Below are 16,098 nucleotides of genomic sequence, written 5' to 3'. Positions count from 1 at the left end.
GCCAGAAAAAAAGAGGGGAGGAGGAAATGATACTTCAGCTCAAAAAGCGACTTACAGCCCTCGTTGGCTAGTGCCCAAGAACTCCCTGGAGGCATACACAGGCGCGTGAGTAGCATCGATTGCCCAATACAGAAAGAACGGCTGTTGGCTGGCATGCTGTGTGCTAATGAAATCAAGGGCTTCCTGGAAATGACAAGAGAATCAACTTTAAATATGGCCACCCATGCTACATATGTACAAGCAGCAAGCAGAAAGTGCATGAGGGTTTGAAAGAACATTTTATCAGAATGCAGAGTACCTGTAAGTACATTTGAGTTAGGTTGGCTTCCCCCGTCTTATGGTCAATTTTTACATCTTCGTAATACCTAGAAAGATTAAAAAAAAATATGTTCCAGATGTTTTGCAGGATATGGCAGTGGGGAAATAAGTGCTTTGCTCCCCATCAGTCCCCTGGGAAGATGACAGCGAGTCACTATGTAACAGGAAACGTTACTCCATGCACACAAACCATGAACACAGTCTCAAATAGCTCTGCTCTGTTTCGCTGAGGATTGCTTTCTCAGCTGTTTGTCTTATCTAGTTTAATCCAGCTTTCCCCAACATTGGGCCCTCCAGATATATAGGAGTACAGCTCCCATCATAGCCAGCACAGCCAATGGTCTGGGGTGGTAGGAGTTAGCAACCCAACAACATGTGGAAGCTGTTGTTCAAAGTATCTGGAGGGTACAAGGTTGGGGGAAACTGCATTTATGTCAGAGTAGATGATATATAAACAGGACCTTTTCCTCCCACTCATAAGCACACTAGACTGGGCAGCACCGCAGACAAAAACACATTTAATGCCACACAGAAAGCAATCAGAGGCACTTCTTAATATCTCTTACCTTTAAATGGAGACATACTATATTTCTGTAGAGGAAAGCGTAACTTAGAAGGGGCCTTCAGAGTGATTTTCTCAGGAGTAACATTGGCTGGTGGATTTCAGCCAAAGCTACAGTAGAAGAGGAAGCCAGTTGGGGGGCTGGTGTTTCCTAACTTCCGAGTGATTAACTCTGCAACCTTGTCATTTTTAATGGAGTTCTCATACATAATTCACTGCATATGGCAGCTCCTCAGGGGGTACTGCAAGCCCGCTCTGTGTGCGTATCAGGTGGTGTTTCCATCACTTCACCTCGGGTGCCTGGTGTGTCTCAGTAAGTGTTGACATGTGGTGGAATTTCTGGAAAATGCAGCCCTGCAGAGGTCCTTGATCTAGAAGCCTAGAGCCCCCTGGCCTCTTACCGGGGGGGGGGGGGCAAACGCCAGCACGTTATGCTCTGCTGGAAGGAAGGAAGGGCAGCAGAATGGAGCCCTTGGCCCTCTTCTGCAACAGAGCTTAAAAGGAGCCAGAAAAGCAGAAGAAAAGCAAAAGGCAACAAGGCACAGGTGACACAGAAAAGCGGCTACCTGCCAATCATTTCCCAGTCCCTGTAAATAGGGATGTTAGGCGCTGCCTTGTTATCGTAAGGTCCAAAATGGCAATTAGGGGATCCAAACCACTCATCAAATCCATGCCTCAAGGGATGGAACTCAGGTCTGTGGCCAAGGTGCCTAGAAAAGATTAACAAAAAGAAAAGAAAAAGAAAAAAACCAGTCTGGGATGCATAAGAGAAGATCAATCACCCTATCAGCACTACACAAAAAATGCACTGTAACGAAGAAGCTGACAGATGTAATAACCCATGGTTAAGAAATAGATAATGAAAGGCCCACAGACAACAAATTCAGATAATTTGCCTTTGGGGGCTTCCTGGTCCATCACCTGTAACCTCCCAAAGTCCCTTGCTGGACCATTTCCTCTGCTGAACCCTGCACAGCACTTATCAATAGTAGTTTCCATGGCTCAAAAATATGTGAAAAATGTAATATACCCTTCACCTGATACCCTTCAGATTTTCTTGGCTACAAGTACCATCAGTCCAAGCCATCTTTGCTGTGCTAGCTATGGAGCTTATGGCGGCTGCTGTCCAGAACATCTGAAGGGCTCCAGGTTGGCAAAGACTGATGTAACCTTGTGCCATTTCCAGAGCCAGAGCAGGCATTGATGCTAGCCCACATAGTTCCTTACCCTGCTCCATAAGGAAAAGAGGAATGATGATGAAAATGAGAAAATCAAAGCCAACATGCTTAATTTGTATAATTAAAGCTTAAGGCGTGTGCTGGCTTTTCAGTTTTGGGTGCTCTTAGAGAAAAATGATTATCTGGATCCAATCCAGTCTGAGTTCAGGCTTAGCCTGAGAATGTACAAGTAACTAGTGGCTAGGAGCACCTTTTACCAGCTTTGTCTGGTGTACAAGCTGTGATCATTCCTTGCCATTCCTGGACAAAGATAGCCTGGTCACAGCAACCCATAACGTTGGTAACCTCAAGACTGGATTACTGTAATCTGTTCTATGTGGGGCTGCCCTTAAAGCTGATTCAGAAGCTGCAGGTACTGCATAATTTGGCAGCTAGACTGCTGAGTAGAGCTGCCTGCTATGACCATGGGATGCCATTGTTGAAAGAATTGAACTGGCTGCCAATTTACCACCAAGCAATATTAAAGGGTTTTTATTGACATAGGCCTGGGCACTTGAAGTACGTTTTCTCCCATGCTGAGATCCTCAGATGAGGAAGTCTTAGTTATGCCTCATATTGTCTAGGGCCATGGTGTGACAACCCAGCTGGGACAGAGCCTTCTCCGTTGGGCAGCCGAGCTCATGGAATCATTTCCTCCCTGAAATAAGGTACAGACTCTGGTGTGCTTTTGACGCCTGCTAAAGACTTGCTTTTTCACTCAGGCATCTGCCGGTTTTTAAGAACCAAGTATGTGGCAATATGCTTCACTGTTTCACTGTGGTTGGTCATATCGCACTGTTTACTGAATTACTGTATTTTAACATGTTGATTTTATTTCTGGAAGGAAAGTATAGAACTATTATTCAGATTCAGATTCTTTTGGGGGCAGAGTTTTGACCGGCTGGCTAAGCATGGAAGATTGCACCAAACCATGTGACAAGTGGGGGTGGGGGCACTGGTCCTGTACTTGCCCAACATGGCCTACATTGTGCTGGTTTTCTGTGGGGGGAAGCACCACAAAAAGACAGCATGCAGAGTGAAGAATGCACTGCATTCCCTCTTCTGCGCTGTACCCCTTTACCGAATGGCAATGACATTCAGCCCTAGAAACAGGCTGACACAACAGGCGCCAAGTCTAACCAATCCGGTGCTTCCTACCCTCACAAGAGGTACTATGCTGCAAGCTCAGACTTAATTAGCTTTCTGCTGTGGCTCTGAGGTTGTTTGAGACTTGCTGCTTTCCAGATAACTCCCTGGAACCAATCTGTATCTGTGCTGTTTATTTCCTTTCCCCAGGTGTATGAATTTACATTTATTAGCACTCAGCTGCATCCCATTGCCTGCAGCCCACTGAGCTGTATTTTTCTTCTTCGGCAGTCTGCTGTTTGGATTTGCAGCAATAAATAATTCACGGGTGTGGGTTCATTTGCTTTCTTTCCTAGGACGGTGCTTCTAGTGGCAAACAGCTTGATCATCAGTGAATGTTCGCTAGCTTGTTGGCAAATCCCCTGAAATATATGCATCCTTTCTTGGCCTGTGTTATTTTGCCCCTGTTTTTAATCTGCCCTTCCTCCAAGGAACAATGTCACCCTGCTGCCCTTTTATCTTCAGTGAGGTAACGTAAGTTGAGCTGCCAACCAGGAGTACTGTACCGCCAAGCAGGGTGTTTGAACCCAGGTCCCCCTGGACTCTCTATTAACAATGAACCTTGAACCTGCTCCCCAAACCAATGGGGAAAAAATGCTCATGTAGATGCTGCATTTATTAGCTGTATTATCCTGGCTTGACATTTTTTGCATGACACACTTTATCTCCAAAAAGATTTGGCTATTAATTCTGTTGCAGAATGTACTACTTGAAATCGGGGGAATCCAATGTGGTGCCATCTAGATATTGGTAGACCACAAACTACTATTGTCTATGACCACTGGACCCTGCCAGCCGGGACTGACAGGAGTCCAACAACACACAAAGAGCACCACATTAGCTATCCTTGCTTTAAATTTGTTACAGCGGCAACCAAAGCCAACACAGTTCAAAGTCAGAACCTTTGGGTCTGTGTATGGTTGCCTCATATGGTGAGTCACTAAATTACACAATGACCCTATCTGCCCAGGCTGGTATTTTGGATCCTTCGGGGCAGAAAACCCCACAACAGGGTTGCCTGTTCCAATTAAGGTATTCCTGAACTGCAGTGTAATTTTGCATCCTTTTGACTGCTCTTCCGTCCCAATTTCTGGCTTGTTTCTCAATTCTGCCTTCCGGTTTCTCCTTTTGTCCTGGGCTTACTCTTTGGTCCTGACTACTGGCTTCAACCCACACCTCCCAGTTCCTGGCTCAATGCCCAGCCCCAGCAGTGGCATCCTTTGCCACAAAGACTTGCACATGCGATTTTACAATGCACTTTGATCTAAGAGCTCCCAAATCCTGAGTCACCCCAGGGAGGTGGCAGTGTAGCTGCAGGTGCTAAGGCCACAGAGTAGAAAGGAGGGGGTGTCTTTCAAGTCCTTAAACTACAGTCCTTAAACACATGAACATTTCAAACAGAAGAATCCCCCTTAAGGAAAAAGTTACAAAACCCTGCCTGAGCCACTGATCTCTTCATCAGCAGTAAATTCATACACCAATCTGGGAAGTCAATCGTCAGGGGAGCAATAGGAAGAGAACAGTCATCTCTGTCTCTCTCCTTTTTTCTTCCAAAGTGGCTCAGAAATCACACTTTCCTCCTCAGCTGCTGTGAGCCTTTTCTTAACAACCATGATTTATATAAAAGAACCATTTTCAGTGGCCTTGCCGTTACCTTTGTTAACACCTGCGCCAGCACCACAGAGGTTTGCCATCAATTTCAATGATCCAACTCTTAGCTCTTTTAAAAGAGCTCCTGGGATACAGCACAAGCAGATTGTGGGTCAATATTTGTTCAGTAGTTCCCCGTTTACCCTCTGCCCGCCTAGATTATGCTATGACTCCTCGGAAGAGTGCTAGCATCAGTCCTTCTCTCCTTGGGGAAGGGAATGCATCTCTGAAGCCACCCAATAACTCTGCTATTCAAGAAACAGCTTACAATTTAGGCAGAAAATGCCATACCTCAGAGATCAACATTTTGCAAGGGCCAAAGATACAAGATTTGATGACTGCTTATGGCATGCTCTGGCAATGCAGGTTTGTAATTGCTTATGAAAATAAGTGCAGCACGTTGCCTCTATTATACGATAGTCCTCGGCTCTAAAATTAGTCACAGCAGGTGGTGGTGGTGGGGACGATTCCCCACCAAGATTTCTGAAGACAGAAATCACAAACTAAACCAACTTATTTGAACTCTGATTCTCTCACATATAAAGCAAGCCATACAAAAAAGGGACATATTCGAAAAGGAGCTTTACCATTTGCCAACGATCTTATTGACATAGCCTGTTTTCTTCAGCAATTCTGGAAGGAGGAGCTCAGAGTCTGGGATGCCCCCTGTTATGACCTGGGGGGTGTAGGCTGCATTAAGACAAAAACACTTCAGCCAAATGAGAAGGGTTGCAGGTGGTTTAAGAACAGCCCTGTTTACGAATTATTCGGTTTAAGAACTCCGCAAAACCAGTAGTGTCCCGGTTTGCGAACTTTACCTCGGTCTAAGAAGGGAAGCCGAACGGTGGAAGGGCACCGGGGCGGGAGGCCTCATTAGGGAAAGCGTGCCTCGGTTTAAGAACGGTTTCGGTTTAAGAATGGACTTCTGGAACGGATCAAGTTCGTAAACCGAGGTACCACTGTACTCAGTAAGAGGCCTCTTCAAGATCCATGTGGGATTTGGGGATATGACAAGACAGGTCAGAAAGACAGGTAGATTAGGGATTAGCAGGATTTAAGTGAGGTGTAGCTGATACGGTAACCTCCAGATGTAGTGGACTACAACTTCCATCTGCCTGTGCCAGCATGGCCAATAGATGGGGATGATGGGAATTGTAGTCTAAAACATCTGTAAGGTACCAGGTTGGGGAAGACTGATCTATTATTTATTTATTTCAAAAAAATTATACACTATTTGATTGTAAAAACAAACAAACAAACCTCAAAGCCGTTTACAAAAAAAGATAATCCAATAAGATTAGCAATAAAAACAATTAACAATAATTTAGAACATTCAAAAAATTAAATCAACAATAAACTAAAAATATATTGAAACATGTGCCATCTTCATTCTAAATATCTGGCCTAAATTGCACCAAATATTAGAGGACATTTCAAGTAACTGTCTCTGTGTCCATTCAGTTTCATGTCTAAAACTTTATTATCTCAACAACAGGTTCCATTGCAGTGGCGTAGCTAGCCACTCAGGTGCCCAGGGCAGAGTGAGTCACCCATGGGGGCAGGGAAAGCTGCCTACTGTAGGGGCAGCTGATGGGGAGGCAAAAGACAGAAGCAAGTCCCACACTGCTGTTTTGGGCAGTGCGAAGCCTGCAAGCACCTCAGCCACCGTGTCACTCCCAGGAGAGATGTGTGGCTTGGGCGCACAGCAGGACCCATGGTAAGTGCCATCCCCCACAGTGTGGCGCCCAGTGCCCCCTGCCCGCCCCCCAGCTATGCCTCTGTTCCATTGATTCCCAAGGTATTTCTTAAAGCAGCGAGCCAGAAACATGAAGATTGAAGAGGAGCAGGTAACAAGCCAATATGGCAAACCTGCTTGCATCATGCACTGAGATGCAAATTTGCCCTCTGGCTCCCCCACAAGCAAGTGGAGGAGAGCTGCTTCCTTTCCTAAATGGCTTCTGTGTTCAAGGAGAGGCAAAGCACTCTGCTTACAAAGCACTTTAGATAATGTGAATGTGGTCTGTTTGTGCACATATCACATGAGCAGGAGAGTCCACTTGTGGTTCTCTAGATAGCAGCTCCCAGAATTGTACCCTGGGCACTGAACTGAAAGAATGGGCAACTAACAGGCCAACCTCCCACAGGAGCTGAAGGATACAGACTTAATAAACTTGGTGCCACTGACAGTCTAAACTGATCACTTGCAGACAGATTTTCCTCTCCTCCTCCCATTTTGGGTCTCCCCCTCCCACTTCCCCCCTCTCTCTCCAGGTTCCCCCCATCTGAACAAAATTAGGCTAGGAGCTCACAGGTGCCCACCCTGCTTTAAAGCATATCTCAGTTTTCTGTTGATTCTATTGTTCCCAAATGAGAAAAACCGCAGCCTGCAGATCAGGGAGGTACTACGGCTGAATGGCTAACAGGGTCAGCCACCAACATTGCTGGTAGTTAGGAGGACTAAAATAAATTCTTTCTAAAGACCCTGGGGATTCCCTGCCTCAGTACATCAGTGGCAGAACACATGCTCTAAAGACTCTGATGTTGCTCTTTAAAAATGAGAACAGGGAAAAGTAGGCCTGGGATAAACAGCCACCAGTCATCAATGCATACAGTGACGAGCTATATGGTGGATTGCTCAGAATTAGGTGACAAGCCCCCTTTCATGCCTCAAACAAAGAACATGCAGATCAGGCCTCAGACCGTTAGCTAATTTTAAATGCATGCATTCTACTGTACTTCTTCTGGACTTCTAATATACAAGCATCCCTCCACTGCCAGCTAAGAGATGAACACCCACACTTGCCAATATGCAGCTCCAATCCGGAGCTGTAAATGCATGCTCTAAAACATATGGTCTCCTACAGCATCTGCCATTTTGGAACAAACAACCCTAACACCAACTAGATCAGCCTCAAATCAGCTCATGCTGGCACCTCCCAACAGGAGTGCTAGAGCAAAGCACTCATTGTGGACAGCTTGGTAGTGCCCTCCAGACGCCCTTGCCTGGCTTAGTAGGAAGAACATATTTCTATAAGAGTGTATTTCAAACATATTGTTAACCTTCCATAATAACATGCAACTCTTCTCTTCACTCCACCCGCCTTTTCCTGAATCTTAATTAACCTATCCAATAAAACAACTTCTTTAGCAGCAAAAGCAAAAACAGATTTAACAACCTGAGCACTAGAATCTGTACTGTAGCAGGAACATTTGGAGACAATCTCTTTATGCAGGAAGTCTTAGGTCTGCTTCAGGCTACTATCTGTATCATAGTTAAGATGGTCACAAGAAAGTTTTCATAAGCCTCAGGCTTTCACACTTGCCTTCTTTGCATGCAAGCAGAGAGAGAATGCTTCTGCTTTCTCTTTAAAACAAACTGCACTTCTCTGTTGTGTACAAATTCAGGGAACTATGGTTTATTCTGACCCTGGTTAGTTAACAAAGCCGGCTATTAAACCATGGTTTGTTTGTTTGATTTGTTTTAACTACAGGTAGTTAGAATGAACCACAGTTCCTGCAGTTTGTCCATAACAGGAAGCTGCAGTTTGTCCTCAAGTGAAGAGTGGAACCTTTTTCTCTCCTCGGTTTGCATGCAGAGAAGAGGCAGTCATGACAGTCAGTAACACGTGCAGGTTCATTCAAGATCCTATAAACCCTGTTAACTGCACTAGCAACACCAGGCCTATTTGTTTGCAATACAACCCTGATTCTGAGCCTGGCAATTACTTCCATGATCTCAAAAAAGATTAACTTCTGAGTCAGTGTGCTTAGGATTGCAGCCTATTGTAAACTGCTTGGAGGTCTTTTGTTCCAGTAAGTGGTATATATACATTTTGTTAAGGAATTAATTAATTAATTGATGTGCCTTTAGTGGGGGAACTTGAAGCAAAACCCCAACATTTGGCTTACAAAAGTAAAGGCTAATTTGCTGGAAAAGAAGGACATACCATTTCTGGCATGGGCATTTGTGGTGTAGAAGCCATTCCTGATGGGGAGACGACCAGTTAAGAGTGCTGCTCTTGCTGAGGAGAGAAAAGCAGGGGGTGGGGGCACATAGAAGTAACTGTATACAGTATATCAGTTGGGTGACTTTCTTTTTTTTTTTTGGCAACATCCTTCCTGTTTCAATTTTACTATTTCATCACATCCAGTTACCACAATCTCAGTCCGTGTGGCTGGGGGAGAGCTTGGAGGCATTTCGAGGAATCAGTTACCAGTATTATAAGGTCCTCCAACATAACAATTTCTGCTACTATTTTCCTTTAAGAAAATGTGTTCCTAGAGTATTAAGTTCTAGTACTGCTACTATTATTTATCAAAGCACATTTGATTTGCAATCTTAATCTTTAGAAGCCTAATGTGATTTCATGACAGAGGTATGGTTTGTACCAAGCCCAACTCTCCACCCCCTAGACAGCACTGCTTTTCTAGAGCTTTGGAGTTTACTCACATGGAGAACAGAGAGGGTTGGCAGTGTAGAAGCTTGGGAAAAGCATTCCTTCTGCAGCCATCTGGTCTAAATTTGGGGTTTCTTTGGAAGGATGCCCAAACACACCTAGGTCACCCCAGCCCATCTGAAGAAATACCAGGACACAAGACAAATAAACGACAATGAGTTGAAAGGACTAGTGTACATTTTTATCATTCAGCTATTTAAAAACTTTGCTGTAGCACCCACCACTGTAATACCCAAGCACATTGTACAATGATTTCCACTGCTCAGCTGCCTGTTTAATGGAGAGCAGCCTTTTCAGTTTCATGGAAGCAACATGGATTATTGCAGGGCAGCGAAGGGGAGAGAACAGAGTCAAGTGACCTTCAGAAACACAAGGAACAGGTTATTCACCATTTCCAGTTTTGTACAATAGGAGGTGGGCTGACAGTGTGCAGCTGACCAAACACACTATGGGGGAAGCCAAAAAGCAGATCACGCCATCCCTGGCAACACCTCTGTGTGAAGAACTGCATCACATTTTCAGAAACCCTTCTGTATGAAATGTCAGGCTGGGTCAGATCAAAGATTCACAGAGTCTAGTATTCTGTCTCTATCAATGGTCAGTCAGATGCCTCAGAGAAGCTCAAAAGTTGAGCAAGATGCAAATAAGCCATTCACTGCTGTATGCTTTCAGTGACAAACAATCACAGATATGCTGCTTCTGAACACAGAAGTTCCATTTCTAGCTGTAAAGACCAATAGCCATTGATAGACCAATTCTCCATGATTTCCCTCTAATCCTCCTTTCAAATTCACTACCACAACTTTGTGAGTGAATTCATTCTTAACACAAATTATGTATGGCTTGATGAAGCAAGTTGTTTTGTGGTAGTTGCATGAATCCCCCCTGGGATGGGGCAAAATCAGGAGAACTTCCAACCTTTTGGGAAACGGCACCATACCTAGCTTGTCCTTGCTGGCACCTGCAGCTAAAACACTCATTCCTGCTTCAACTGCAACTTTTTCTTGACACATATTTACTGAATATAATAAGGAAAGGAGGGTGAGGGGATGAGAACCTTTTTGTAGCATAGGAAAATACTCAAATCAACAGGAGCCCCCTTTTTAAGGGGAAAAAAATTACACCAACAATTTCAAGCAGCTAAAAACAGAGTGCAAAGAGTAATGGCCTGAAACTAAAAAGAAATGCAAGAAACACATTAGAAACCATTTTCCTAACACTACGGTCAGCAGAGCAGTGGAATAATTTCCCTAAAATGGCTCATGAATCACAATCACAAGAGGTGCTCAAAAACAGGCCGAGGCCCCAGACCTGAACTCTGGAAGCAAGTTCATATTGCTAAGCCTTTTACAGAGACCAAACAGTGTCCATTGTACACAATCCTCCTCACTTCAGTAGGACTAAGCAAGTTTGTGACCCTCATGTGAGGGATAGTTTTTTCAAGTGCGCACTCTTATATGGTCAGGTCTTTTATTCGCATATGTCAGATGCGAGAGAGTGGTTTATTGAATCTCATATGGACAACTATAGTGGTCTGTGCTGAAAGAAATGCAGTGGCACAATAAGGATTGCAGCAGCTTACAGTAACACATATGTTAGTCTTGACTAAGGTCACCTGGTGCATTGATGGCAAAGGAAATCCAAAATGGTGATGTTCAGATTAATAGCACATGAGTAAGGGACGCGGGTGGCACTGTGGGTTAAACCACAGAGCCTAGGGCTTGATCAGAAAGTCGGCAGTTCGAATCCCTGCGATGGGGTGAGCTCCCGTTGCTCGGTCCCAGCTCCTGCCCACCTAGCAGTTCGAAAGCACGTCAAAGTGTAAGTAGATAAATAGGTACTGCTCCGGCGGGAAGGTACAGGGCGTTTCCGTGTGCTGCTCTGGTTCGCCAGAAGCAGCTTCGTCATGCTGGCCACATGACGTGGAAGCTGTATCCCGGCTCCCTCGGCCAATAAAGTGAGATGAGCGCTGCAACCCCAGAGTCGTCCGTGACTGTACCTAATGGTCAGGGGTCCCTTTACCTTTACCCGCACATACTGTACCAGTGTATGTGTAAATGACAGACAGACAGACAGACACCCTCTCAAATGTTTCACACCTACCAAATGGGCTCCACAATGTAAGCAATGTAAGCACCCCACTTCCTCCAGGAAGCAGATCCACCCAGCGCTCCCCAGAGAGGTGGCCCTTTCCGCCCCTTACCAAGGCTCCCTCTCTCCTCCTGATCCCTTTTCCTCACGAGAGGAGGAAGACCCACCACCACTTGCAGGGACCATCCCTCCTTCCCTTGCCATGCCCCCTTCCCAGGCTCACATCGTCCATCAACAGCAAGACCAAGTTAGGGGGTCGTGGTAGAGTGGCGTTGGCGGCCCTGCCCAGGCCGCACAGTCCCAGCAACAGCAGCAGCAGCAGCCCCGTCTCCATGGCAACCACTCCAAGCCCACCGCGAGTCCGAAAAAAAGTTGGGGAAGAGGGAGTGGCCCAAGGGGCACGTGGGAACACTAAGGGTAACTAGAAAGTCACTACCGGTTCTCCATTGAACGTGCTGGGTTAAAGACATGGGAGGGACTCAAGAGGGAGCACTTTAGAAAGAAGGAAAGAGCCCACGCCACACTTTTGGCATATGGTATAGTTTTAATTATATGTAGTAACCCACTCACAATATGGGAGTTTTCTAAATACAGGTGAAATAATTGCTTCGGGCCCCGCATATGGCGGTAGCGGATATGCGGCTCATTCGCTCGCGCCTGAGGAGAGTCACGTGCGCCGAGCCGCGGAGGCGGAGCCGCGGTCCGCTGGGCTCATTGGTTCTCCGATCACGTGGATGTAAATAAGGGCAAAGATGCTGTTACGTAAAAGAGGGAGGGTGGAAGCGAATCCGCCAGTACCCAAGATGGCGGTTTGTATTGCTGTGATCGCCAAGGAGGTGGGAGACCGGGCAGGGGCAATTGAGGGACGGGGCGGCGGGTGGGGGAGCGAGAGAGGAAGGGTAAGGGTGGGGGAACACAAGAATTGCCTTGTCAGACACCGCTGGGAAGCCGTTAACCAGGGAATGACGGTAAAACCTCTCTTCTGCTATTCTACCCCCCTCAACTGCTACTTAGCTAGTTAATCTATGGAACTCTCCACCACAAGATGTAGTGATGGCCACCAACTTGGATGGCTTTGAAAAAGGGTCGGACAAATTCATGGAGCAGGAAAAGCTATTAATGGCTATGCTCTTTCTCCACTGTCAGTGGCAGGTTGTCTTTAAGTACCGGTTGCTGGAAACAGCAGGATGGGAGAGAGTTGCTCTTGCATCACGCCCTGCTTGTGAGGCTTCCCATTGGGGCATCTGGTTTGCCACTTTGATAACAGGATGTTGGACTAGATGGACCAGATTGAGCCCGTCAGACTCTTATGCTATGTTCTTAAAGCAGGACTGCTATTTTCGGCACCTTCTGAGGCTGACACCCCAACAGTGGGGCGGGAACTACTTCTGATCCCTGGAGCCCCTGGCTCCTCCCTTGTTGTCACTTCCCATTCAGTTGCATTCAATAAGCAAGAAAGGAGCAACAGCTGCAGCATCCTCTGTTAAACTTGCTCTCTCTCTCTCTGGGCAGTGGTGCAGGTTGTGCATTAAAGGTAGAAGTACAAGTGAATGGGTTGCAGTGACAACAGTGATGAGTTGGTTTTCGTCAGGTTTTTTTCTCCTTTCCCAAGTAATAATCAGGGAGGGGGATCAGGGGAGGAAGCAAAGCACCCAATTCATATATGAACTGTATGTGGAAAACTGTCAAACTTGTTGGGCACATCCTTCCATATGGATGTTGGAGTCTGGGGGTTTAAAGCTGCTTTACCTTGCTTTTTCTGCAACCCTAACTGGAAATAGTAATGTGTGTTGCATAAAAATTCAATATGAATATTGTTTTATTGTGTCTTGCCTGTAAACGGCCTTGAGTCAAAGAAAGGCAGAACATATTTTAATAAACATGTATGTAAAATGTGACCTTTGCTTGGGGATTTCAGTTCTTCCAGCTGTGAACCAGTTGTCAGGGGCTTGCACCTGGCTTGATTGAAATAGGTGTCTGATTTGGATTCTGTGTTAAAATCGGTATGAAAAGGTACTACTTAGAATAACTATCCTGTTGTGGGAGAGGGAGTTAGAACTGCATAGGTAAGTTGGATAACTTCATAGTTCAGTAACTTGGTGGTTTGTTTGTTTGTTTGTTTTTATTCTAGAACTATCCACTGTACATCAAGAGCATTCCGACAGAAAATGAACTGAAGTTCCACTACACAGTCCACACGTCTCTTGATGTTGTGGATGAGAAAATCTCTGCTATGGGAAAAGCTCTTGTGGACCAGAGAGAGCTCTACCTGGGGTTGCTCTACCCAACTGAAGACTACAAAGTGTATCTTAGATGCCTTTTGGGTTGAATTAGGAGTTGCCCTAGATCACATTCAAGATCCCTTCCAGCTCTGCAGTTATGTGATTGTTTCTCAGGGTCCCTTCTTGCAGTCTTGCTTCATTATTCCAAGTGAACTTAAAGGAGGGTAAAGTTCTGATCACAGCTGGGCTGCAGCACTGGAATTTAGTTGGATCTGTTGCTGTTTAGTTTTAAACTAGTTTTGTGTGCTTTGATATATAGAGAAAGGTCATAGCTCAGTAGTAAGGCACTAACTTTGTATGTAGAAGGTTCCAGGTTTAATCCTTGGCATTTCCAGGTAGGGCTGGGAAAACTAGAGAGCTGCCGGTCAGTACAGGCATTACTGAGCTTGATGGACCAATGGCTGACTCAGCATAGGCACTTCCTATGTAGTTTAGAAGATAAACAGTGGTTAAGGCTGCATGCAACTGCTCTGTGGCCTTAAGACTGTGCAGTCAACAGCCGCTACTGAGCAACTTGTTCATCCAGTTGAAGGACAGATCTGGAATGTGGTACCACAGGAGCCGCTGGAACTGAAATCTAAAGTCAGTTGGTTAAAATAGCGTGTGGGTTAGGCTTGCAGAACGAGTGACAGTGCAGAGAGCTGCTGTGTATTCAGTTTGAACCCAGTTATATGTGGGAAAGCTGCTCCTTGCTTAGGAAGTGTTTAGCATAACCCAGTTGTTTTGTGCTTATTTATTAAGGACTCAGTGATGGAGCACATACCGGTACTTATTTGGCCTCTCCAGAAAAGGCTGAGAGATTCTTGTTTGGAACCCTGGAAAGCTGCCAGTCAGTATAGACCAGTCGTAGCTAAATTGTGCCCCCCCCCCACCACAAATGTTGCTTAACTATAACTCCCATAGTCCTCAACCACTGGCTATTCTGGGCAGTGCTGATGTGAGCTGGGATCTTCAGGAGGGCCTCAGGTTAGCCACCCCTGGTATAGGCAGTACTGAGAGATGATGGCCCAATGGTCTGACTGTGTGTAAGGTGGCTTCATAATTCTTAAAAATAGACCTTGACTGCTGCAGCAGATATGGCTACGTGACCAATTCCAAGGTGAAGTTTGTGATGGTGGTGGATTCTTCCAACACGGCACTCAGGGACAACGAAATCCGCAGTGTAAGTATAGGGCAGCTGCAGGGAGCCAGTCAAAGTAGAACTTCCTTCTGCTTACTCAAGACTAATTGGTCCCTACATGATGGTCACTGAAGTGGTTCTTCCCTTTTCAGATGTTCAGGAAGCTGCATAATTCCTTCACAGATGTCATGTGCAACCCCTTTTATAATCCCGGGGACCAGATCCAATCCAGGTGAGCAGGCTAGTGAGAGTACGCGTCTCTTTGGAACTTAACTAGCTTAGTTGGTCTTACAGGGCTGTTGGAAGCTTTGTCTTTCCAGAATCCGCTGAACTATTCTAGTGGCATTTAGCAATATTATCCTGAGCCTCTTCCACATCTGTCCTGCAATAATATTCACCTCTTGTTTCCCCTTCCAAAATCATGGAATCATGCCATAAACCTTCTTGTCAATTAAGATCTTAGGAGCTCCCTCACTGGGTGTCCCCCATTTTCTAGAGGTACAGCTGGTAGCTACTAAAGAGTGGGCTTCTCGTGGATTGTACCCAAATTATGGAACTTCCACCTGAGGCATTTTGCCTGGCTGGCTATTTACTATTTTTTAGATCAGCCTTTCTCAACCTTGAATCCCCAGGTGTTGTTGGACTACAACTCCCATCATTCCTTGCCAACAAGTCCAGCGGTCAAGGATGATGAGTTTCCACATGTACGCATAAGAAAATATGAGTATGCCCATAGGATGGAATGAGACAGGTGAAGCAACTTGCTTCATTAAATGCTCTCTTGGATATCTGTGCTTTCAAATCTACTTGCAACGTTGAGGGAACTGTTTTAAAGGCAACCGTGATAATATGGCTGCATTTGCCAGCAGTACATCTAAGTGAAAAGCTGCCTTTTTATTGCTCCATTATCTTAGTTAGCTGGTCTGTCTTTGATGAACCTTTGCCCCGATTCTTTTAACATTACCTGTCCCTGCTTTTCCAAGGGCCTTTGACAACATGGTGACGTCCATGATGGTGCAAGTTTGTTGAAGCTTCTGCCTCTTCCAGCTGCTTTACCTGAGACAACTTGACCCATTGTACAGAATTGTTTGTTGTATATATTCTGCCATCCAAAATCCCACATTGTAGAATAAACTCATTAACTAAGTTAGTCTGTGCTTGTTCACCAAGGTATATGGAAGGGGATGGTTGTAGCCATACCATGAAAAAGTTGGGGGGGGGGAGCCCCCTCTTGCTAGCAAGATGTCTCCCAGCT

At 45.5% G+C, this 16,098-nt stretch overlaps 2 protein-coding genes across 3 annotated transcripts in view; one reads left to right on the top strand and one right to left on the bottom strand.

The window, feature by feature from the left end:
• GALNS (galactosamine (N-acetyl)-6-sulfatase) overlaps nucleotides 1-11,955 on the bottom strand; it is a 47,111-nt gene extending 35,156 nt beyond the window's left edge. The window contains exons 1-7 of the mRNA XM_033156985.1: nucleotides 11,665-11,955; nucleotides 9,344-9,467; nucleotides 8,841-8,915; nucleotides 5,481-5,583; nucleotides 1,447-1,590; nucleotides 299-365; nucleotides 56-183 (exon numbers count right to left, since the gene is read on the bottom strand). Of these exons, the coding sequence (XP_033012876.1) occupies nucleotides 56-183; nucleotides 299-365; nucleotides 1,447-1,590; nucleotides 5,481-5,583; nucleotides 8,841-8,915; nucleotides 9,344-9,467; nucleotides 11,665-11,775 (752 nt within the window). The 5' untranslated portion in view covers nucleotides 11,776-11,955. The remainder of the gene's footprint in view (nucleotides 1-55; nucleotides 184-298; nucleotides 366-1,446; nucleotides 1,591-5,480; nucleotides 5,584-8,840; nucleotides 8,916-9,343; nucleotides 9,468-11,664) is intronic.
• A 219-nt stretch (nucleotides 11,956-12,174) lies between these two features.
• Nucleotides 12,175-15,989, top strand: TRAPPC2L (trafficking protein particle complex 2 like). 2 transcript variants are annotated; one of them, XM_033156983.1, is made up of 5 exons: nucleotides 12,175-12,277; nucleotides 13,573-13,745; nucleotides 14,798-14,885; nucleotides 14,996-15,075; nucleotides 15,827-15,989. In XM_033156983.1, the coding sequence occupies exons 1-5, from the start codon at nucleotides 12,194-12,196 to the stop codon at nucleotides 15,870-15,872; spliced, it is 471 nt and encodes a 156-aa protein (XP_033012874.1). In that variant the 5' UTR covers nucleotides 12,175-12,193; the 3' UTR covers nucleotides 15,873-15,989. The 2 variants fall into 2 exon arrangements, with proteins under 2 accessions (XP_033012874.1, XP_033012875.1); XM_033156984.1 differs by having other exon boundaries at nucleotides 12,213-12,250.
• The last annotated feature ends 109 nt before the right edge of the window (nucleotides 15,990-16,098 follow it).

Source organism: Lacerta agilis, chromosome 8, assembly GCF_009819535.1.
Source record: "Lacerta agilis isolate rLacAgi1 chromosome 8, rLacAgi1.pri, whole genome shotgun sequence".
Taxonomy (NCBI): domain Eukaryota; kingdom Metazoa; phylum Chordata; class Lepidosauria; order Squamata; family Lacertidae; genus Lacerta; species Lacerta agilis.
Note: the sequence above shows the minus strand (reverse complement) of the source record. Positions and strands in the feature narration are given on the sequence as shown.

What these genes read in the sequence shown, in the direction of transcription:
- TRAPPC2L (XM_033156983.1), top strand. Translation starts at nt 12,194, where the DNA reads ATGCTGTTACGTAAAAGAGGGAGGGTGGAAGCGAATCCGCCAGTACCC. An exon ending in TTGCTGTGATCGCCAAGGAG is followed by an intron (nt 12,278 to 13,572) that starts GTGGGAGACCGG and finishes TTTTTATTCTAG; the next exon opens with AACTATCCACTGTACATCAA. An exon ending in GGGGACCAGATCCAATCCAG is followed by an intron (nt 15,076 to 15,826) that starts GTGAGCAGGCTA and finishes TGCTTTTCCAAG; the next exon opens with GGCCTTTGACAACATGGTGA.